This window comes from Arabidopsis thaliana, chromosome 4, assembly GCF_000001735.4.
Source record: "Arabidopsis thaliana chromosome 4, partial sequence".
In the NCBI taxonomy this organism is placed as follows: Eukaryota; Viridiplantae; Streptophyta; class Magnoliopsida; order Brassicales; family Brassicaceae; genus Arabidopsis; species Arabidopsis thaliana.
In genome coordinates this window covers 10,889,657-10,912,065 of record NC_003075.7, presented here as the reverse complement: position 1 = coordinate 10,912,065, position 22,409 = coordinate 10,889,657, and the positions used below count along the sequence as shown (strand labels likewise).

At 34.3% G+C, this 22,409-nt stretch overlaps 4 protein-coding genes, 2 long non-coding RNA genes and 1 pseudogene across 9 annotated transcripts; 3 read left to right on the top strand and 4 right to left on the bottom strand.

The window, feature by feature from the left end:
* Nucleotides 1-914: 914 nt before the first annotated feature.
* Nucleotides 915-3,394, top strand: AT4G20200 (Terpenoid cyclases/Protein prenyltransferases superfamily protein; the record flags this gene model as incomplete). The annotated part of the gene is made up of 7 exons (NM_118139.1): nt 915-1,166; nt 1,258-1,534; nt 1,650-2,028; nt 2,119-2,340; nt 2,433-2,574; nt 2,768-3,016; nt 3,101-3,394. 7 exons carry the CDS (start codon nt 915-917, stop codon nt 3,392-3,394), a joined length of 1,815 nt encoding a protein of 604 aa, NP_193753.1.
* A 949-nt stretch (nt 3,395-4,343) lies between these two features.
* AT4G20190 (uncharacterized protein) lies at nt 4,344-5,700 on the top strand. The gene has a single exon (NM_118138.2). It carries the CDS (start codon nt 4,389-4,391, stop codon nt 5,556-5,558), a length of 1,170 nt encoding a protein of 389 aa, NP_193752.1. The 5' UTR covers nt 4,344-4,388; the 3' UTR covers nt 5,559-5,700.
* A 778-nt stretch (nt 5,701-6,478) lies between these two features.
* On the bottom strand, nt 6,479-6,696 carry AT4G06950. Its single transcript, NR_142064.1, has one exon. It is a non-coding gene; the product is annotated as an other RNA (long non-coding RNA).
* Nucleotides 6,479-6,736, top strand: AT4G06945. The gene has a single exon (NR_142063.1). It is a non-coding gene; the product is annotated as an other RNA (long non-coding RNA).
* Nucleotides 6,737-7,661: 925 nt separating this feature from the next.
* Nucleotides 7,662-10,963, bottom strand: AT4G20180 (annotated as a pseudogene; the record flags this gene model as incomplete). Its single annotated transcript has 1 exon — nt 7,662-10,963.
* Nucleotides 10,964-12,924: 1,961 nt separating this feature from the next.
* GALS3 (glycosyltransferase family protein (DUF23)) lies at nt 12,925-15,487 on the bottom strand. Its single transcript, NM_118136.4, has 2 exons — nt 14,088-15,487; nt 12,925-13,617 (listed from the first exon to the last, which is right to left on the bottom strand). The coding sequence occupies exons 1-2, from the start codon at nt 15,254-15,256 to the stop codon at nt 13,272-13,274; spliced, it is 1,515 nt and encodes a 504-aa protein (NP_193750.1). The 5' UTR covers nt 15,257-15,487; the 3' UTR covers nt 12,925-13,271.
* A 1,326-nt stretch (nt 15,488-16,813) lies between these two features.
* AT4G20160 (golgin family A protein) lies at nt 16,814-21,432 on the bottom strand (the record flags this gene model as incomplete). 3 transcript variants are annotated; one of them, NM_001341402.1, is made up of 7 exons in its annotated part: nt 16,814-17,063; nt 17,144-17,240; nt 17,324-17,471; nt 17,549-17,897; nt 18,006-19,886; nt 19,953-20,080; nt 20,169-21,432. In NM_001341402.1, the coding sequence occupies 7 exons, from the start codon at nt 21,087-21,089 to the stop codon at nt 16,946-16,948; spliced, it is 3,642 nt and encodes a 1,213-aa protein (NP_001328820.1). The 3 variants fall into 3 exon arrangements, with proteins under 3 accessions (NP_001328820.1, NP_001328821.1, NP_193749.1); NM_001341403.1 differs by having other exon boundaries at nt 16,860-17,063; nt 20,169-21,083; NM_118135.1 differs by lacking the exon at nt 16,814-17,063 and having other exon boundaries at nt 17,095-17,240; nt 20,169-21,083.
* Between the last annotated feature and the right edge of the window lie 977 nt (nt 21,433-22,409).

The window sequence follows — 22,409 nt, the reverse complement described above, 5'->3', positions numbered from 1 at the left end:
ACTGTGGTTGTGTTCATAGTTTTCGTTTACAGCACTTTGAGTTTCTTTTTTTGGATTAACTATAAAATTATCAAAGTAAACACTAAACAGAACAAGTTTAATAATGTATGGTATAGAAAATCTAAACCAAACTTTAGTGTGATTACAATATTTGATACTATATAAATATATATACATGTGTGATTATAATTTAATAAAGATCACTAATACTATTCTAATTAAAATTTGGTAAATTTCATAATATATGAGTATATGACTAATAGTTTATTAATTACAGATGTCAAAATATTCAGGACAATTCTTTTTAGTAAAGTATCTTTGAATCAATATTTTTTCATTGAAGCAAATGAATATTTGAACAAAATATTTAATTAAAGTTTTTGGAGCTTACAATATTTGATATTTTTCTTAGTTAAAATAGAAATATATCATATGATACATTATTGTTATTAATTAGTAACTATTAATATCTTGTGTTTGTGAAAATAAAGATTAGAATACATATGATATTGCATGTGGTTTACAAATTTTGATGGTAAAATTCACTAATTATAATTGGTAAATTTCAAAATATTTTACTAATATTATATTACTTAGTTAAAATTGTCAAACTGTTTAGGAACAAAAAGAACATAAGGTATCTCTCTATGAGTCAAAGATTGTCATGGAATTTTATTAATGACTACTTAGGAACAAAATATTTCATTAAACTATATTATTTTTACTTTCCACAAAAACAATTATATTCATATTGAAGTCTAATAATATTTGATATTTTGCTTAGTTAAGAAGTTTACTATCTGTGATAACTAGTTTTACTTAACATATTTACGCATAAAAATCTAGTGTTTTTAAGATAAAAAGTTATGGTCTATAAATTATGAAAACGGATTCCATAACATTTTGTAGTGAACATGGAAGCCACATCAGTTTTTTGGCCAAAACTTGGATCTCAGATTTTTCTTAGCTCTTCGACCAATTTATGGCCGTTAAGCAAACTCTATGGCTTTCACTTGACGTCATTTCCCAGTAAGCCATTGAAGCATATTCGTTTGAAGGCCACTAATACTCTGACATTTGATGATCAAGAACGTATTCGCAAGTTCAAGAAATTGCCAACTTCTGAATGGACTCATTATGGCCACTCGATTTCCATCGATGTCTCGGTGAGTCCATATATATAATACATATGAAAAGTTAGTGTATATTGATGTAGAGAAGGTTAATACATGTGTATGTACATAATTTACCTTTTAGGAAATGGATGCCCTTAGAAAAGAGATCGATGCACTAAAGCCGATACTAAAGAGCACACTCATGTCCTTCAAAGGCATTGACTCGACAAAGAAGAGAATACTTATGATATATTTGTTGGTGAGCCTTGGCCTTGCATATCACTTCGAGGAAGAGATCTATGAAACTCTAAAAATGAGTTTTGAAAACATAGATAAGATGATGGACGGTGAAGATGATCTGTACACAGTTTCCATCATCTTTTGGGTTTTCAGAAGACACGGTTACCACATATCTTACGGTAAAGGAGTCTCTCTACCTAAGCTTTTGTTCATCATTGACGTTGGAACAAGTGTTTTTTTTTTAATCTCTTATTGTTATGTATAAATGACTTTTATTTATATTTTGGTCAATAGGTGTATTCCAAAGATTCAAAGGTAGCAATGGAAACTTCAAAGAATCTCTTACTCGAGATGCCAAGGGTATGTTGAGCTTGTATGAAGCTGCGAATTTGGGGACAACGAAAGACTTTATACTGGAGGAAGCGTTGAGCTTCACATCGAGCCACTTGGAGTCACTAGCTGCAAGTGGTACATGCCCGCCTCATCTCTCAGTGCGTATACGAAATGCTCTTGGTCTATCTCAGCATTGGAACATGGAGATGTTAGTCCCAGTGGAATTCATCCCGTTCTATGAACAAGAAATAGAGCATGACGAGATGCTACTCAAGTTTGCCAAGCTCAGCTTCAAGTTAGGACAACTACAATACCTTCAAGAACTCAAAACCCTTACAAAGTATTTATACACAATTTATATAGCTTATAACTTAATTACAATCATTTAAAGGATTAATTCTGACTACATATCTATATATTTGGATGCAAGATGGTACAAGGAGCTAGATTTTGCAACTAATTTGCCACCTTACTTCAGAGACAGAATAGTCGAACATCATTTCCTTGTGCAAGCAGTGTTCTTCTCGCCACAACTCTCACGTGAAAGGATTATGATGATTCAGTACTTCACCGGTTTAGCACTTCTAGATGACACATTCGATAGATATGCGTCTCTTCATGAGGCTGAAAGCCTTGCCAACAGCCTGGAAAGGTATACTATACGACGTTAAACACACACAAAAATAGTATACAACCTTATTATCAAAACTCCAGATAAACAATGATCATGATGATGATGTACAGGTGGGCTCCTGATCAAGCAATGGATAAACAACCTGATTATTTGAGATTTGTGTTGAACTTTATTTTGGATACTTTTGAAGAGTTTAAAAGAGAACTTGGGCCAGAAGAAAGATCTTACAGTGTGAATGCCACAATAGAAGAGGTAACCAATCAAATTATACTTTCTAAGTATACAACTTTATACATTAATCAAGGCAATATATTCATGGCTTTAAAAGTTTTTTTAACTAAGACTTTAAAGAAAGAAGTTGTGGGTGTTTCAATATTTTGGAATATGTTTCTGAAAAATAACATTTTTGTAGTCCTAACGGATATATAATTTTGAACATGCCCAGTTCAAGGCAGCTGCGAAAGCGAACATTGATCTCGAAAAATGGGCACAAGCGGATCACATTCCTAGCTTTGAGGAGTATATGGAGGTTGGTGAGGTGGAGGTCACAGTGTATGCGTCCTTGGCAGGAATTTTCATGTCTATGGGAAAGATGGCTACAAAGGAAGCTTTTGAGTGGCTGAAATCCAGACCAAAACTCGTCCAATATTTGTCTATCAAAGGTCGTCTTATGAATGATTTGATGGGTTATGAGGTACAAATACATAAATCGTTTCTTTACATCTCGCGTATAACTGCTTTCTTGTAAATCTTACCCACTTACTCAAATATTGAGTAGGATGACATGAGTAGAGGATATGTCACGAACGCGGTAAACTGCTATATGAAGCAATATGGGGTTACCAAAGAGGAAGCTTTTAGGGAGCTTTATAAAATAGTTGTAGCTGCCAATAAGACACTAAATGAGGAGTTCTTGTCAACAACTGGCGTGCCACATTTTCTTCTTAAGGCAACCATTGATCTTGCACGCATGATGACCGTCGCCTACAATGTAAATGAAGGATTCACCAATCCCCAAGGAAAAATCAAGGAGTATATGACTTCTATGTTTGTCGATCAAATCCATATTTGAAAACTTTCAAAAATGTTTTAGCATGTTCGATTTATAAATGTGGCCTTTGTTCTTTTAGTTTTTTCACTACATAGTTTGAAAATTTTGCAACATGGGAAACTAGATTCAATTCTTTAAGAGTGAACACTATAAATTTGTGTGTGCCATCTATAACATTTATTTTTTAATCGTTTCGTAAATTGTTGATTTGACGTTCAAATCCCTATGTTATTCAAACATAACCGGTTCAAATCCCTTGGGATAAAAAATTGGTATTGTTTCTCACCGTCCATTTTTGAGGGATATACTAGAGCAACTAGAATAAATATGAGGCCTAAAGCCATATATGACTAACGGACGTAGGTGCATCCATTGAAGGTGATGAATTTCAATGAAAGTGAAGAAATATTTGTAGCAAAAGACACACAAAAATTCAAAGATACGTACAAAGGAAAGGCAAAACAGAAGTAAAGGTAAAAATATGAGAAAAAAACACAAGACGTATCAATAAGGGATATAACCAAGTATATCGTGTAAAGTAATCAACGAGAATGAGAAGTAACCAAAGAAAAAAAAGTTGCCAAGTATTAAGTAGCGTATAAAGTACCAAGTACATGTACTCGGAGATGTATTCAAGATTTATGGCTTCTACTTATGGTCTTCACTGATGCAGATTACTACCCTCCAAATACTTTGGTAATATTATAATTAGGTAGTTCGTGCAGGCAGATCTATCTTTTTGATCTTGTCTTGATCTTGGGCATGGTCTCATGTCAACGATATTGAGATATTTAACTAATAAAAAAAACATGACACATTTTTCATTTTTTAGGAGATGAAGTCAACAACACTTTGGGTTATATTATATTAAACGTGCAAGTCATGACTAAAGTAGTCACCGACGTGCAACCCATCCTGCTCCGTATTTAAGTATCAATCAATCTGTTTTAGCCGTTTTGCCAATATTTTCATTTTCTTATTAGTCCTCATTCAATTTCAGGCCAAAGAGAAACAAATGGCGACAGATGTTCTCAGCTTCAGGGACGATAGTAGTCTCGAGGACTGGCATGACTTTGAGGTTCTAGGTGGTGGAGACGAGCCCAAGATTCTTATCAAGAAGACGAGTATGCAATCCGTATCCGAGAGGCGGATCTCGGTTGATCCGCAATCGCTATTGTCCAGGAATGGGAGCTTCGATATGATAGTCTCACGTCCGAGAGACATCGATGACTTGCCGTTGGATCATCAAATGAAGACGAAGTTTGTGAGCTGCAGCCTCCCAAACTCAGCAGCTACGTCACCTAGAAATAGCTCTATTCACAACTGGAAGGACAGAACAACTGAGCAAGTTCTTGACCTAATGCTCGTTCAAGATGCAGCCACTGCGTTTCGAAGAAGCAAATCTTGCGGCGAAGGACGTGCTTGCACACCATCGCTCGATTTCGACATGCTATTGCATAAATCAAGAAATGCACATCATAATCAAAATCATCATCGTGGCTTCTCTTCCTCTAACTCTAAGAGTCTCTCTCACAAGAGTAGTGGAAACAACTCTTTCTTCTCCAAAACAGAGTCTAACAAAAGCAACAGAAGCAATAGCAATACCGCGAATTCGAAAAGCATCAATTCATTCGAAGACGGATTCAAATGCAGCGCTTTGTGTCTATACCTACCCGGTTTCAGCAAAGGAAAGCCCGTAAGATCATCTCGAAAAGGTGATTCTTCGTTCACCAGAACAACCACGATGACTTCCTCTCAATCGATGGCAAGAACCGCTTCCATTAGAGACACTGCCGTGCTCTCGGCTCGAGCCTCCCTAGAGCGGTTCGAGTGCGGTTCTTGGACATCTTCGGCTATGATTTACGATGACAATGCCGATCTTGGTGGCCATTTCTTCGACTTGCCTTCCGAATTGATCAAAGGTGGGCCGGGAGGGAACGATCAAGACGATCCTGTTTCAGCTGCTTTCGTGTTCGACAAGGAACCTAATTTGGACAAAGAGATCAAAGGTGTTTTGAAAACGTCTGGTTCGAAATCAAGAAGATCAATGGAGTCACCACGTCACGTTCGGTTCTCAACCTCGTCGCCGGTTTCTTATCCAACGTCTCCGACACATTCAATCACGCCACGGTTGCTACAAGCCACCGAGGATTTCAGTAGTTTCTTGGAAGCTCAAGCCGTGTGAATAATAAATGGACAGTTTTCACTATTCTTTTTTTTCTTTTATTGAATTTTACCGAATGAAGTTAACACTTCTTCTCTTGCTGAATATTTTTTGTAGCAATTGCCATTCGAGAGAATTAAAACTTTTCCATTGTAAAAAGAATTTTTTATTTTACTTTTATCCGTGGGATGATATACATGCAACTAAATAATACTGTGTGTTTGGTAACTTCCAATATACTATTTACATTTTCATATTATTTTTAAGATTCTTCAAGCTATTAAGTATTAATAGCAATGTCCAGAGATGGATAAGTAGTACCGAAAATGTAAATATGTAGGTAAAATCTTATTTTTTATGGGAGTACATAAACTCTGTGTTTTCAGAGAATATTGCAGCTGCAGAATTATGCAGCCTCGGCGACTTACTATTAATACTCCTCCCGTAACGTCAACTATTAAATTTATAACCAAAAAAAGACCATCAAACATTATTTGAGCAATGTATTGACGTGATAAATCACATATAGATACACACGTATACATTAATTGATAACCTGTTACCATCAACGTACAGTTACTACATTTTAGGGAAAAAATTACAAACAAAAAGGTTTTGTAAGTATTGATGATGTGAAAATCAGGAAATGGTAGGGACGACGTAGGGTTTATTGAATGTGATATATTAATTTTACATGACAATTTGGTTCCGTACCGTCGGTGAGCTTTCCCTAAACCCTAAATTATCCTAAAACACGGTCATATTTTGTGGTTTAAAATATCTACTGTTAAATTATGTTTCTTGTGTCCGTTTAGCATCAAACCGAGACTTCCATGGGTCTCAAAAAAGTGTTTCGCCTCCAATAAAAGTCATAGGTAGTTTCACGCACAGAGGACGCTCACTAGAATAATATGGTTTGGCAAAATTTAGTCTGTGAGCAATTTCACCGGGAGACCATGTTGTGTAATGTAAACGAAACTGTTCCCCCAAATAAGCATAAACAATTATTTCTGGTTCTGGAATCTTTAGAGAACCGAATTAAACCGGGAATTAAGTTCTATATTAATTGTTAAAAGCTAGTTTAAGTTTTAAAAAATAGAATTATGATCACCAATTCGGGCCTAGTAAAACTGGTAATCACTCTGCATGTTGGTGGGGTGGTTAAGTAGGTTCCATCTGGGTTCGAGCATAATATTGGTATATATGCGGCTTAATTTGACTCAACAAAATTAACACGGGGACACCCTAACTAGGTAATCTAAATTACCTTTTTTTTTTGGGATAAATTACCTTTTTTGATAGAATTGTTTTTAATTTTTAATTTTGATAATTTAACCTTGATAAAGATTAAATATCGAGCTCTTATATTCGTCGTCATCATTGTTTGGTTGTTGTAACTTGTAACTCGGACAAAGTTAATTTCTCATCTTCCTCAATTTGAAACTAAACTTAGTGGGTTCTTTATGGCCTGAAAATAAAATCTTTTATTGTTTGTTTCTAAAAAACCGCATATATAGAAATTTTCTTGTGTGTTTTCGTCAGGGCCGGCTCAAAATAATAAAGGACCTAGAGCTGGAAAAAAAATTAGTTCTCATTTCCTGTGTTTTGTTATGTAATTTTTTTTTTGGATCGTAATTGTACTAGATTTACTTAAAAAAAAGAGAAATTTTGGGTGGACCCTGTGCCTCAGCTCCTCCAGCACATGTGTAGAGCCGGGCCTGGTTTCCGTTGTTTAAATCAAAAGTCTAAACATCAATGTTGTAAATGTCTGCGTGTAGTAATCAAATTAAGCTTTTTTCATGTCATTATGGAAAAATATCTAACGAAAGTGATTACTGTTATAAACAGAGAAAGAGATAGAAGAAATGAGTGTGTTATTCCATTGAGATAAAGGGTTCTTTATATAGGAGTACAAGGAAAGAGTAAAACCCTAGAAACATCTAGATGATGGGCTTAGATGATGGGCCTTATAATGGGCATCCATCTTTATTCATAACACTCCCCCTGATGACCATTATAGTATCATAACTCGTAAAGTATTTGAAATGCTGCCTCATTAAAAACCTTACCAGAAAAACCCAATGGGAAAAACCATGGTTAAGGGAAAAAGAGTGCAACATACAATTACTCCCCCTTATGAGTATATTCGACGAGATCTTTGAGACGGCGTAATCCGATACGATAGACTAACTTCTTGAAAGTAGCAGTAGGTAGCGCCTTGGTGAATAAGTCAGCCAGATTATCATTCGAACGGATCTGTAGAACTCGTACATCGCCGCTCTTTTGTAGATCGTGTGTGTAGAAGAATTTTGGTAGGATGTGCTTTGTTCTATCGCCTTTGATGTATCCGTCTTTGAGTTGTGCGATGCATGTTGCATTGTCTTCGTACATAATTGTTGGAGTCTTTTTCCCTGCATATAGACCACAGTCTTCTTGTATATGGTGAACTATGGATCTTAGCCAAACACACTTGCGGCTAGCTTCATGAGTTGGTAAAATCTCTGCATGATTAGAAGATGTGACAGAGAATAAACAGTATTTGAGAATAAGTCTGCCAAATCTTCTCTTGAACAAATTTCTGGATAAAGTACAACGCCATTCTTCTGCTCATGAATCTTTTAGATGATTCATCTTGACCATCTTATTTATTTCTCTAAATATCATTAGTGTATAATATTCATTTGGATGATTGATAGAATTTCTTAATATTCATCAAGTGTATTATTTGCGTGTTCTTTAATGTCTTGTTAAAAACCTTGTCAAAGAAAAATCATGTGGGATAAAAACTATGATAAGGAAAAAGGGTACATCCACGCATATCATTCAATCTCCCCCTCGGAAACATCTTCTTCAGGAGATGATTTTCAATCAAATACAATATCTCGTTGGAATTAATAACCATAATCTTAATGATCAAAATTATATGGTTTTCATATAGACTTATAAATATCATTATCTAGTGATATTTTATCATACATTATTGTCATCGTATTACTTATGATAACTCTGTAGGAGTTTTTAATGATTTTCAAAACAAATATTAATTTGATCAATATATTTTGACAAACTCAACATAAATATACATTTATATGATTATATGCCATGTTACATATTTCTTTTTATTCGATCGAGTAGAGTTTTAGAGAACATAATTCTCATATAATTAATCCTTCAGAGATTATATCTTTCAAGAATTTCATATAAATGTCATATCCAGTGTTCCGTCTCTTATTGCCAGACTTTAGATACTTAAAAAAAAATATATATTACATCCACCACAAAAGAATATATCTCTTCATAATACATTTCTTATCTTTGTGAAAATCTCATTAATTTCACTATTCTTTCACCATAAAGACTCATTTTATTTTCCACTGGTTTTACACATCATGTGCATAGACTACTAGTCCAAATATCTCTACTAGAGATTATAATTATATGTCTATTTCTTCTTTTCCATTTTTGGCTAATCATTACTTTGTGTACACTTTTCAATAGACTTTCTTTCATGATCCTCCTTTTTATCCATAATATCAACTGCTCATAGCATGCAAATATATTACGACGTCGATTTGCTTTTGATTCCATTATATTTTGAAATGACATAGCTAGCTAGATCTCTTCATTGTCAAGTACTTGAATGTTTCATTTGTCATGTTTATGTCTCTTTTAGAGATCATTTTCTTTCTTCAAGAGATTATCAAAATTTTTATTTCCTCAATTTGGTCATTTTTAATTTTCTGCTCCTTCACTCTTACGAGGATATTTATATTTGGAACCAAGGTCTATTACGCTTCATGCGATCTTAAGACTCAATAACAGTTTGAAATTGGTCCTTACAGGACATTCATTATATTCTAGAGCATTTAATTTACAACTGGTATAAGTGACTTCATCACTTTATTTGGGTCAGCAAATGCGTCTGGCAATTACAACGCTAAATTCTGTAATTGAATTATCTTTTGGACTCTTAATATACATTCTTTACTCCGAGGATCATTGATAATTCATTTCTATTTATCTTTTTCACTAGCTGTATACATTCTCCCCCTTATGTTGGAATAGCTGACTATATAATATGATAGTCTTCAAAACGAGCGGTATATAAATCCTTCTAGGATGGCTTAGTTATCATTCATATCCAACATGTATTCTTATCCTCCTTTGAGGGTTCATCTCTGCATGCTGTGGTGGAGCACTTTTCACATTCAAAGCTTTTAGATGAAAACTATTTGGTTTCTGACCCAAAACCAATAATAATGGGGAAAACTATTAATTATTCATTGGCTTGATGCATATCGATGTTACTAAAACATTTTGTGTATGAACATGAATTTCAAAATGTTAAACACTTATCCCAACGGATATCCAATAATGGTTATTATGAATGATCCACTAAAATACTCTTTGTACTTTAATCAAGAAAGTAATCTCGCAAACTCTATGTTGCGGGTTTATAACAAGGATAAATATGACCTTCTTGTCGATGCAACAATCGAGTCAATGCGTCCATTGAATCGATGCATCTTTTACAACCATTAGGTATCTAAATGTCATATAGTGGGTGATCAACCCATAATTATCTCCTTGTATATACTTACGAATAGATAAAGTCCAAATTACTTACACTGGTAAAAATCACATTATCATATTGCTTTCTGAGCAAGTAACATTTGATAAATCATTAGGGAGAATCTTCTGGTTTTTCACCTAATGTCCACATAATTCTCAATACTTTCACATCATCATTAAACCAGGATGACCAATCCGGTTAAGCCAAATATACTCTTGAAACTTTTAATTTTTTTGAAACTTCTAGTTCTTTCAAAACTTCTAATTTACTTTTCATTGCTTATCAGTTACTCCCTTAATGAGATCTTATAATCAAAATTACTTCCATGTATTTTAATAATCAATCATATGTTAATAAAACAATAACGAGATAATAATTAAAATTTTATATTCTAGTATAAACGATATTAAATTTGACTAACTATGTAAGATCTTATATTCACTTCAGAATATGAGTATTACTTATCATAGATAACTCATATGTTTTCTTAGCCTTTGAAAAACACTCGATTTAAGTTTATAATAGTTCTCAAAATTTCTTTCAAAATATTATGTCTACAAGACAACAATACTTGCGTAAAAGTTTAAGTGTCTGTTTTACCATCTCCGCATCAGAGATATTCTCTTAACAATGTGAGTTATATTCACAAAGAGACTTCAAGTCTTGATGTTTTAGTAATAACTAATTATAACTTATTTTATCTAATAACACATTCGTATAAGAATTGCTTTATACAACTTTTAGATCTTTAGTAGTCAAAGATTGAACATAATCTTCTAAATATGTCACTTATTATCCATGTGAGATTCATTACTTCTCCTCCTCGAAATGATGAAACTTCAAGTTCATCCATCTCGTATTGAATTCCACTCTAGAATCATAATGTATTTATATCTCATCATATTAACTTTGAGATTTGGAGAACTATACCGCATCGATGATTTTAATTTTGTATTCCCATAGAAAACAATGTATATGCTCTTCTAGAGTCTTTTAATAAGATTTTATACTACTTGATATATTAGATTATTTCATCGTTAGAAATTTTTTTTTTTTTTGTTTTTTTTTGTTTTTTTTTGTTTTTTACCATATTTATTTTCTCAACTTCTAGTGATAATTTAAGTTCTTAAAAAAAAATTTGACCATCAAAAATATGATATCTTTTTAAGATACATTAAACTAGTCATTCATGAAAATTTCTATAAGTGATTATACCTTTAAATTAAGTTATTTATCAATCAATTTATTTCATAAAATAATCAAGTATTATATACTAATACAATTTTAATGCAATATTGTAAAACCAATCAGAATAAAACTATTTTGTGCAAAATCTGGATTTTACATATATCTTGACAAAACTTTTATTTAGGGTAATATGAATTCGTGCAAGATTTGGGTAAAATGATTTCGTGCAAAATTAGGGCAAAACCATGAACAATTTTTTTTTTTTTTTTTTTTTATAATTTAGATACCACAAAGATTTAGAGAAAAAAATCTTATAAAAAGAAAAATTATCTTGCAACGTTTTTAGTAAAAATAATAATAACACAATCAAATATATGGAAATCTTATAAAAAGATTTAGATAATAATAACACAAAGATTTAGATATATGAAATCTTATAAAAAAAAAAATTATCTTGCAACGTTTTTAGTAAAAATAATAATAACACAATCAAATATATGGAAATCAAATATTTAATATAGAAAAGTCAATATCTAAAAGTGATAAGATATGTATAACGTTTTAATCAAAGGAGTTAAATAAGAGATATCATATCAATCATAAATGAATTTTAGACAATATAATATTTATAAAATGATATTGAATATAGATGCAACTATTCAAAACTAGAATGCTAAAACATTAATACATGCTTGCATCACCCACCACCGGACTATGAATAGTTACAAAATTAGTTATATAATTATAAAATTGGTAATTTATATATTCAATATTGTAATAGTACATCACAAAAATTAACAATTAACAAGCATGATTCTCTTCTTTAACGATTTTCTTTGTAGAATCATTGAATCATGCGATAGTAATTATAGAAACAAATGATAAGCATGATTCTCTTCTTTATTGAATCATTGAAAACCTGCTTTTACCGATCTATACTATAATCATCGATCGGCTCATATTGTTTTGTTTCAATAATAGAAAATAAGTACTATGAACCATGAGTCGATAAGTAAACATGGTTCTTAAAAAAAATGTAAGAATCTCTATATCTACCTTTTAGAGCGTGCTGATAACGTGTTATAAACAGAGAAAGAGATAGAAGAAATGAGTGTGTTATTCCATTGAGATAAAGGGTTCTTTATATAGAAGTACAAGGAAAGGGGTAAAACCCTAGAAACATCTAAATAATGGGCTTAGATGATAGGCCTTATAATGGGCATCCACCTTTATTCATAACAATTACGATGTTAATCATTTTTAAAATGAACCGTTGGGGAAAAGAAGTGTGTAGGTCCAAACGTAAATCTCGGGTGATTTAACACCGCATAATATAGTGTAATGTTATGATTATGAAAACACTTGTTATCTAGTGCAACAAACGACAGCTTTCTAGCCTCTGGTCTGCGACTTGCGAGATTAACAACCACGAAACGTGGGTCCCATATGTTTCATTCTAAGTGGACCCACACGTTTAGGCCCATTCGGTGATCGTCAAGAAAAGCCTCAACGCACGTTCCTTCGCTCCACAAAAAGCAAAAGCTATCTTTTTTGTCGTTAATAATTAATTCATAGGGAATACAACAAACAAACAATTATAAAAATCGTCCACAAACATAACAAATAATCAACGTTCCATATGGATTACTGGAGTAACACCAATGGATATTGACATTTTCTTTTTGTCAACTAAGAGTACAGTAATCAAATACAAACAGTGATATTACTTGATCTCCACAATTATCATCACTAGATTATATACTCAGAGACCTTTTTTCTAAATCATACATCATACAGAATATATATACCAAAGAGTATTTTCAAGCTGTATTAATGAACCCATTACCCAAATTATATGATACAATAAAAGAATATACCCCCAAAAGAAAATAATACAAAGTAACTCATCTTAACACCTTCTAATTCTTCTTTCTAAAGATTGATTACATTCACTATTCATTTTTGCCATCTCTTCATTGTCTTGTCCGTAGCAGCCGATCACCGATCGTTCTCAACTCGAACGTTCTCACAGCAAGGCCAACATCACATATTGTAGTGTCTAGCACATAAGGAGTGTTCTCGAACACGACTCGAGAATCGTTAAAAAGTTGACGACAAGGCTCGCGGCGCTGAGAGATCGAACCATGGTAGTGGAAGTAACGGATTTTGCTTTCAGCCTTGTGGTATGTTTTCCCTTGTAGATTCTGAGACATGTGTACGCCTGTCGCGAATACATTCTCCGGCTGGACAGCGTATTTTCGATCCCGTCTTGGAACCTTCTTGACGTCTCTATATGCCAGTTTCTCAATTCCCCATTTCCTGAAACACAAAACCAAATACCATTTAGATCAGTCCCTGAACTAAACCAAATCAATAACCGATATGTTCCCTCCTAAGATGAACCATTAGAGATGTTCAATACTAAACTAATCTACATCACAATTCAATTGTTATTCTGATTAAACAAAAAAGATACAAACAAAAGATAGAATCTTTAAAACATTTCTCACTAAAATCATGTGAAAACATTTCTCACTAAAATCATGTGAAAACATTTCTCAGTAAAATCATGTGATGTTCAATAAAAGTAAAGATCGTGACCGACATAGGAGACTAATACAGAATGCACAAAGACTTTTACAGGCCAAGTGTTGACCGAATCAGATACTTATTGATATTATATGTCACCTTCAAAAAACTTGTGACTAATATTCTAAGTCACTCAATAAACAACACATGGGATTTGGTTAACGTTCAATCATTAAAATCAACAAAGTTATGAATGTTACCTGTAAGTTCTCGCCGGACCATCACCGGAATAACAAATCCGACTACTCATAGGCATCTGTTCAATAGTAAACTGAGAATATTCCTCCAAAGATTCCATCACAGACGAAATCGTCTCTTTCACTGGAACATGTAAAAACTCATCAACATCAAAGAAGAACATCCACTTCGTCATGAATCTATACCTATGCAAACAATCATTCACTATCATGAACTGATTATGATAATATCCATCGAATCGTTCTTGATCTCTAATATCATGTAACGTCACTCTCCCTAGCTCAATCCATGGCTTTAAAACCTCGAACACTTCCTCATGAATCCCTCCGGCGTCGTGTAGCACGAAATGTGACCGTTCACCGAAGAATCTAACGTGGTAAGCGATCCATTCTCTAACTCGTTGCGGACTTAGGTTACCGTATAAGGACGATCCGCAATAGAGATAATCGTACTTCTTCGTCTTCTTCGTGGAGTTATAGAGATCGAAATCGACGGATTTGGGAGGTTCGGTTAGGACTGAGATTGAATCGGTGAGATTGAGAGTTGGATCTCCGGTGGTGGCGTGGAGGATGAGAGTTCCACCGGAGTTTTGTGGATTCACGGCGGAGATTGATGAGAAAGTACAGTTAACGACGACTGTTGTGTAGATCCGTCCGTAACCCCAATCGGTTAAGATTTTAAACCCGGTTGTTGAAATCGGATCTTGAGTCGGGTCTAATGAGACCCATTCGCATCTATACGAAGGATGACCGTACACGTGTAATGGTTTTGATGATAATCCGATAACGGCGAATGAGTTAACGCCGCCTCTGTAAGCACTCATTGAGACGAAGTTATAAGCTGCTGAGCCGTAGCCAGTAAACGTCCGTTTAATAACTCCGTTATCCAAAACTCGATCTAGGTTCTTCTCCGGTGACGGTGAGGATGATGATTCTTCTACGGTGGTGGTGGTGTTGAGAGGGACGGCGGAGGAGAAGCGTGAGATGCAGAAGCGGAAATCGGAAGTGGAGAGAGAGAATGAAGAAGGTATGAAAGGTAAGAGAGTAGCTAAAGTGCAGAGAACAAGTAACGCCATGAAAGTGAGCTTGAGCTCGGCGGAGAAGTTCCAAATGACGCCGACGAGGAGTTTTTTGTCTTTAGTGTTTTGTTCTTTCTCTTTGACCATGGCCATGGTGCTGACTCTTTCACTAGTGGATCTCTCGAAACAGAGAAGAAGATGAAAAAAACGGAGGAAGAAGAAGAAGAAGAAGAAGAAGAAGAAGAAGAATAGATTCGCTCCGAAGTTGTGTGTCTCTCACTTTTTCAACGAGTCGGCGAGAAGAGTCGTTTTTAATTCTTCTACTAGTCTGTATTTTTTTGAGTGTGAACACACCTGTTTCTTTATTTGTTTTGTTATTTTTTGACAACTTAATTATGTTTTTTTTAATTACTGTAATATGTAAGTTCAATGATATTTCCAGAATTAATATGCTATTTGAGTACAACGAAAAAAGATACTTACAAAAGACAACTACTGAATCCATTCATATGTAGAATTACCAGACATTCCTATGAAAGGAGAGATTTTAGCTAGGAGTGTTTACTTTATTTCTATTTTTCTTTTGTTCTGTACTATTTTAATTCGACTTTCGTGTTTGATTAAATGAAAAAATTCTATGCCAAATCTTAATTTCAATCTCTGTTTTTTCATTTTTGATTTAAGTCTCTTTTTTTATTGAAAAGTAAAAAAAAATTCTAGTCATGTAAAATAATTATGTTTCTTCATTTGGCTGAATAATAACACATTCCTTATTTCTGTATTATTTTGACTTGCAGACGTCACCAGAGGAAACCGTATAGTGAAGGGAAGGTCAGGTCAAAAGGAGAGTGTATTTTGTAAACAATAAAAGAGAGAGAGCAATTTAAGCTATTATTGAAGACCAAATTATCAACTTTATGAAAAATGATTAACAACTATTGATTCCTATGTTTAGTATATAATCATAGAATCAAAATCTAAATTGTTCATGATAATTTAATAATATGGAACAACCATTATATTTCGTATCGCAAAGTTGACATGTGCTCAAAGCCAAGTCATGTATCAATCAACAACAGAAAATTATTAGCAGAGCAGCCACTAAAAATCAACCACATAATGAAAAGCTTATGGTATACACAGCTAATTTCTCAAATGATTGTGTCTTTTTTTTTTTTTTGGCATTGTCGTAACAATTTAATGAGTTTGCTTTAACCATGTAAGTTTCTAAATTTGATGGCGTATAATTTCGAGTTTTCTGAGGGTGACATTGCAGGTATAGAAAATGGATTTACATGGCTTTTTAATATGGTTTTCTATAATTTGTTTGTTAATATCGTTTTGTATACTTTTTTAAAATTACGCAGTTTCGTTTTAAGCTTCCAAAATCTGTAAGACACATGGCGCAGACGTGTCTTTTTGCTTGGCTTCTCTCTAACGTTTCAAACTTTCAATTGCCTTTTCTTCAATTTCTTTTATATATTTTAACATAAAAATCAAATTCTTTATAATTTTTTTTTAACTTTTCCAAAGCTCAAAACGGTCGAAAAAGTATTTTCTTACATCCATAGCCTCCAAATACTACAATGTTTATCCTTATCCATATCACCAAGAAGACCAAGATTCATTATTATCCTCTTTAATGTACTTTTAGCTTTTGCTCAACAAATTGAATTTACTACAAAGTAATGGTTTCACTTCATAGAAGAATAGGAGAATAATAAAGTCTTTAGAAGTCGGCATAACACGTGAAGACAAACAAAATGTTTATTATGTATATTCAAATGTGACACATTTTCAAATCAATGGAGAAACTAGCAATGTTTTGTGGTTTCTTGGGTCCTAAGAATCAAGAAAAGCCCTCACAACGTCAACAATTGGAGCCATACATATCGGACATTTCTTACTGCTCCATTGCAATTCATGAGCACATTTCAGACATGTGCACATATGTCCACACCTGTTAAAAGGAAGACCAAGACCGCCAGTTATTATTTCAGCGTTTCCGATTTGAAGTTGCGATATATCAAACAGAAGTACCTATACAGGAGCGAATCAACAGGCATCTCAGAGCAAACGCAACACTTGCGTTTCAAAGGATCTTTCTTCGGGTCTACTCGTTGTTCTGCTGATGAGCCTAAAAGATTATTAATCAGTTTGATTTCTTTGTAACGAATAAATCTAAAATGTGTTTAATGTGATGATGATGATAAAACTGACCAGAACGAGACAGATCTTGAGTTACAGATTTCTGGAAATGAAGTTGCATATCGATGCAAGATTTAACGGTATTTCGTAGCTCGAGCATTTCTCGTTGAAGTTGCTCCATTTGTTCCTTGAGATCACTTATCGTCTGCATGTCCTGTGTCTAATAAGTTAAGATTTCAGGTTACTTCACCAACACGTAACCTAAACTTGACGAAAAAAAACAAGAACAAAACTCACAGATTGATTTGTGGGAACTAAAGGTTCAGGAAGAGACAAAGACGTTGTCGGTTCGTTATCCTTGTCAATGTCCTGGTCTCTGAAATTCCACGACATCATGGTACTACTCCTTGCTGATGATTGGCTGCAAACATCGCTTGGAGCTTCAAGATTTGTCTTCTCTGGTTCTTCCTCTGTTTCATTATCTTCCTCGTTTCTTGCTGAACACTCAACTTCCCACTCTTCTTCATATTCGTCTCCTTCTTCTATTTGATTGAGTGGTACGCCTATATGACTTTGCACGCGAGTGATCATCAAATTATCAATCTTTTGTCGCAAATCACTAGTCAAAAAGTTGGAAACTGTTCGTCTGCACAGCGGTATACAAAATTAAAATTAGTCTAAACATCAAAAGTCAAGTAAAGTTTCAAGTTTAATGCTTTTGAGGGATTTGATGAATGATCATAGAAATATATACCTCTCAATGAGATTGCAAATATCTTTCTTCTCTGATTCAGTGTTGAGAACCTCAAGATACCTTTCTTTCCTTAGATCTTCCCAGTAACTTCGTGGCCGCGATATATCGTGAATCCAATCATCATCTCCATTAAAATAATCTCCATATTCTTCTTCTTCTTCTTCTTCCATTTCGTTTCCATCCCAATCATTTACAAACTCTACTGATGCTTCTTCCACGTTTTCTCCCGTTTCTTCGCGTTCTACCTTCTTGCTCTCTTCGTCCTCGGGTTCCTTAATGCCTTTTTTGTCATTTGGGTTTCGATGAGTCGACGTTTCATCATCCTGTTGTGAAGAATTTTTCTCTTTAGCACTCTCTCTAGAGCCATGACTCGCAGATTCTTCTCCTTGTGATACTTCTTGAGACTTGTTTCTCTCAATCTCTTTAGTAGACTTAGCTTCCGAGTTCCGCAGAAAACACATTTTTTCACCGTATTGTAAAGAATTTCTCTCTTTATCCTTTTCTCTAGACCCATGACTCACAGATTTTTCTTCTTGTGTAACTTCTTGTCTCTCAATCTCTTTAGTAGACTTAGCTTCTGAGTTTCGCAGACTCAATGTTTCTTCACCGTTTTGTGAAGAGTTCCTCTCTTTATCCCTCTCTTTAGACCCATGAATCACAGCTTGTGGATTCATGTTTTTATCCTCAATAACATCTTTGGACTTAGCTTCTACAGATGCCAAATCTTCCTCTTTCTTTCCTCCTCCTATCTCTGCAGATCGCGTAGTTTCTCCACTACTCTTTCTTTTATCCATAATAACTCTGTCACCAACAACTTTCACCACCGTTATCCATGAAGTATCAATGCTTCTCTCTGCAGTTTCGACATTACTAATTCTTCTTGAAGCTTCTTGCAACAATTCATTTGTCTCAGTAATAGCTTTGCCTTCAGTTTTACCTTTGCCTTTCTCCATAGCTTTTCTCCTATTTTTTTTCTCCTTGGAGTTCCAAAGATTCACCTTCTCTGCTATTCCCATCGAAGTGCTTTCTTCTTCCTCAATTTCTCTCCTCTCTTCTCTACTTTCCTTCTCAGTAGGTTTCTTTAAATCACTCTTTACAGTTGTCTCCTGCAAAACTTTTTCCTCTATAGCCGGTTTACGCAAACAACTATCTGCTTGTGTGGTAACTCCTTGAGGCTTAATGTTTCCATCTTCAACTTCTTTGGACTTATTAGATTCCAAAGAAACAAAATCTTCCTTTTTCTTTCCTTTCACTACTTTCTCAGCAACCTCACACCGTGTCATCGTTTCCTTTGAAGTAGTAGTACTGCTTCTTTCGGCACTTTCGACACTAAGGATTCTTCTTGTAGCTTCTTCCAATACATCATTTCTCTCAACCCTCTCAGTATTAGTATTGCCTTCAGTTTTACCTTTCTCCACCACTTTTCTTCTATTCATTTTCTCATCTGAGTTCCATAGATTCACCTTCTCAGCTATTCCAACCAAAGCCTTCTCTGCTACACTTTCCTTAGCAATAGCTTTCTCCTTAGTTGATTCTCTCTTCTCGCCTTTCCCTTCAAGACTTTCTTTGGAAATAACTTTCTCCTTCGTCTCTCGCTTTTCGCCTTTCCCTTCTACAGTTTCTTTCTGGATAGTTTCTCCTGCAAGTTTCTTTAAACCATTCCTATTCTCTGAAATTTCACTTAAGACACCTTTCTTCGCATTCTCAACCGCAGAAACCACCTCCTTAATCTCCTTTACTCCACTCTTCTCTATTGTCTCCTGCAAAACCTTCTTCTCTGTAGCTTTGTGAGGGTCTTTATCCATAATCCGACCCCGAGTAGACGCATGACTAGTTGAAGCTCCAGTCTCAATGTTCTCAGAATTTGCCTTATATTTCTCCCTGCATTTCATTTCATTGATTCAAACCTCATTATATACTAAACCAGAACAAATCAACAAACATTACCTGAGAAGATGCATCACACCAGAACCTCGTGACGATCGGTTTGAATCAGATCCTGCTGATGTTGATTTAGACCGATGTCTACCTTGAATCGCAAGGCACCTTTCGTAACATCGAATTCTAAGCGTAGACTAAATACCACAAAACACAAATCATTAGCCCTAACTAAAACCCTACAATTTTAACATCAGTCTTGATGAGAGATCACCAATTACATACCTGAATCCTTCCACGATTCGTGAACTTTGAAACACAATGACGTTCTCGTAAACAAGCCAAGTCTTTTTCTCGATCACGCGTCATCTGCACCAACAAATCAGCCAAAGCTTGACGACCTCTGATTCTTGGGGAACAAGCAACCTGAGGAAAACTTCTTGCTTCTGTTGTTTGAACTTCTTTACTATTGTCATTGCCGCTGCTTCCATTGTCATTATTAGTAATTGTCTCCGAGTCGTTGCTTAGTTTCCGAATAATATCCATAACTCTCACACCTTCTCTATCTTTCTCTCCAGATTCTAAAGGTGGAGGTGCACATTCAATCTCTTCTTCTTCCTCCTCATTGTTACATTCTTCAATCGGTTGAATCATTTGAGATTCTTTCACGGATTCGAGAGACTCCGAATTCTCTAGAGCGTTTGATCCCATAGAACTTGTTCTGCTATCGATTAGGGATTGGTTCGAGCTTGGTGGTTGCTGCGTTGTCCTCGCCTCCCATATCTGAACGAGAGAAGAAGCTGCGTTTCTTGACGGGTTCTCGGGTTGACCTGAATTCGGATCCGAGTCGGATCCTAAAGAAGAAGACGATGATGGGACGTCTTGCCGAGATTCCTCTGTTTTCGAGAGCCGATGATCTGAAACAGAGGATTTGTTGGAAGAACATTCCGGAACAGCTTTGATGGAATCATCAACAACATCATCAACGGAGACGCTACAGTTTTCGAGATGATCTCTTACAAAAACATTGAGATTCTTCTCGAAGGCGGCGACGTGTATGTTTCGGACATTGTTGTTATTGTTGTTCTTCTTCTTGTTGTTGTTGGTGTTGTTGTCTCTTTGGGTGCATCTCTCGTGAGGACGACTCAAGACGCAATTAAAAGTTTGGCATGAAGACATTTCTACCTCAGAGGACGCCATTTCCATCAACAACCAAATCAAATAAAAGAAAAACACAAACCCTATTTAATCGGATCTTTCTTTTATGTCTTTTTTTTTTTTGATATTTTAATGCTCTGTTTTCTTATTTTTTGACCCCTTCTGGGGAAGAAGAACATGAGCATCGAAACAGATTAAACCCCATTTGATGACAGAGTTTTTTCAAACACAAACAATACAATGAAACTTTGGATAATAGATAAGAGGAATTCGAAGAGACAGAACAAAGGAAAACGAAGAGACAGAGCAATGGAGAAAAAAGTTTGAAGAAAAAATAAAAGTCTTGCTGTTTTTCTCTATTCAATTTTTTTTTAGATTTGATGTTATTAATATCATCCACCAATATTAATTTAGGTAAATAATATTACCTTTTGGAGAAAGAAATAATCCAAATATAGATTAGTCGATGATTCATGTAACACTTTAAAAACTTGAAAAAAGGTTCATAGGGGAGAAGAGAGACAGTGTCAAACAAAGAGGGAGAGCATAATTATGGCATTCTCTAAATTAAAGTTGACTTATTAAATTGATACATGAATACACTCTCTATTTTTTTTTCACATTTACTGATAAGTGATAACATTAGAAGCACTTTTACATTGTTCTTTTCTTTGACTCGAATGGATTTTTTTAAAATTAATTAAAACCATTGGATATGCTTCATTGGTTTGTATTCAATCCTTTGGGATTTTAGTGTTATGTCAAAGATTTTGAGTTATCTAACTTTTTACAACAAATTCATTAATTATATGTAACAGAATCTGTGCATATCCCATGATTATGAAATGAAATCTACATAAGATTAACCATGCATATAATGCTATTTCTAGAAAAATTACTATAAAAATACCAAATGAAGTTCCATTGATTCATTGTACTATATATGGTAACTTAAAGTAATAAATTTACAGTCTTTGACTCATGTAATTAGTTAAAATATAATATGGTAGCTATTTTTATAGCCTATCAGAATCAAAATAAATTTAGATTCTTTGACTAATCTGACGGGAAAGGTTAAAAAAAAACAGATAGAGAGTTTTGGCGTAAATTACACCGGAGTCAAACTTTGTTCCAATTTAAAACGAACTTAACTAATTTAATTCTATCCAAAAGATATGTGTATCTTGCTTAAGTATAGAAGATAATTCACCTAAATTTTAGCATTTGGTAGTTTTTAACTTTCTGTTAATGTTAAAAAAAAAAAAAAAAAAGTAGTGCTTCTTTTTTTACTGTCTAAACTTACTAACATTTTCCAAAACAACTAAACATAGCAGATAGCGTTCCATATCATTTATGTAACCCAAGGTC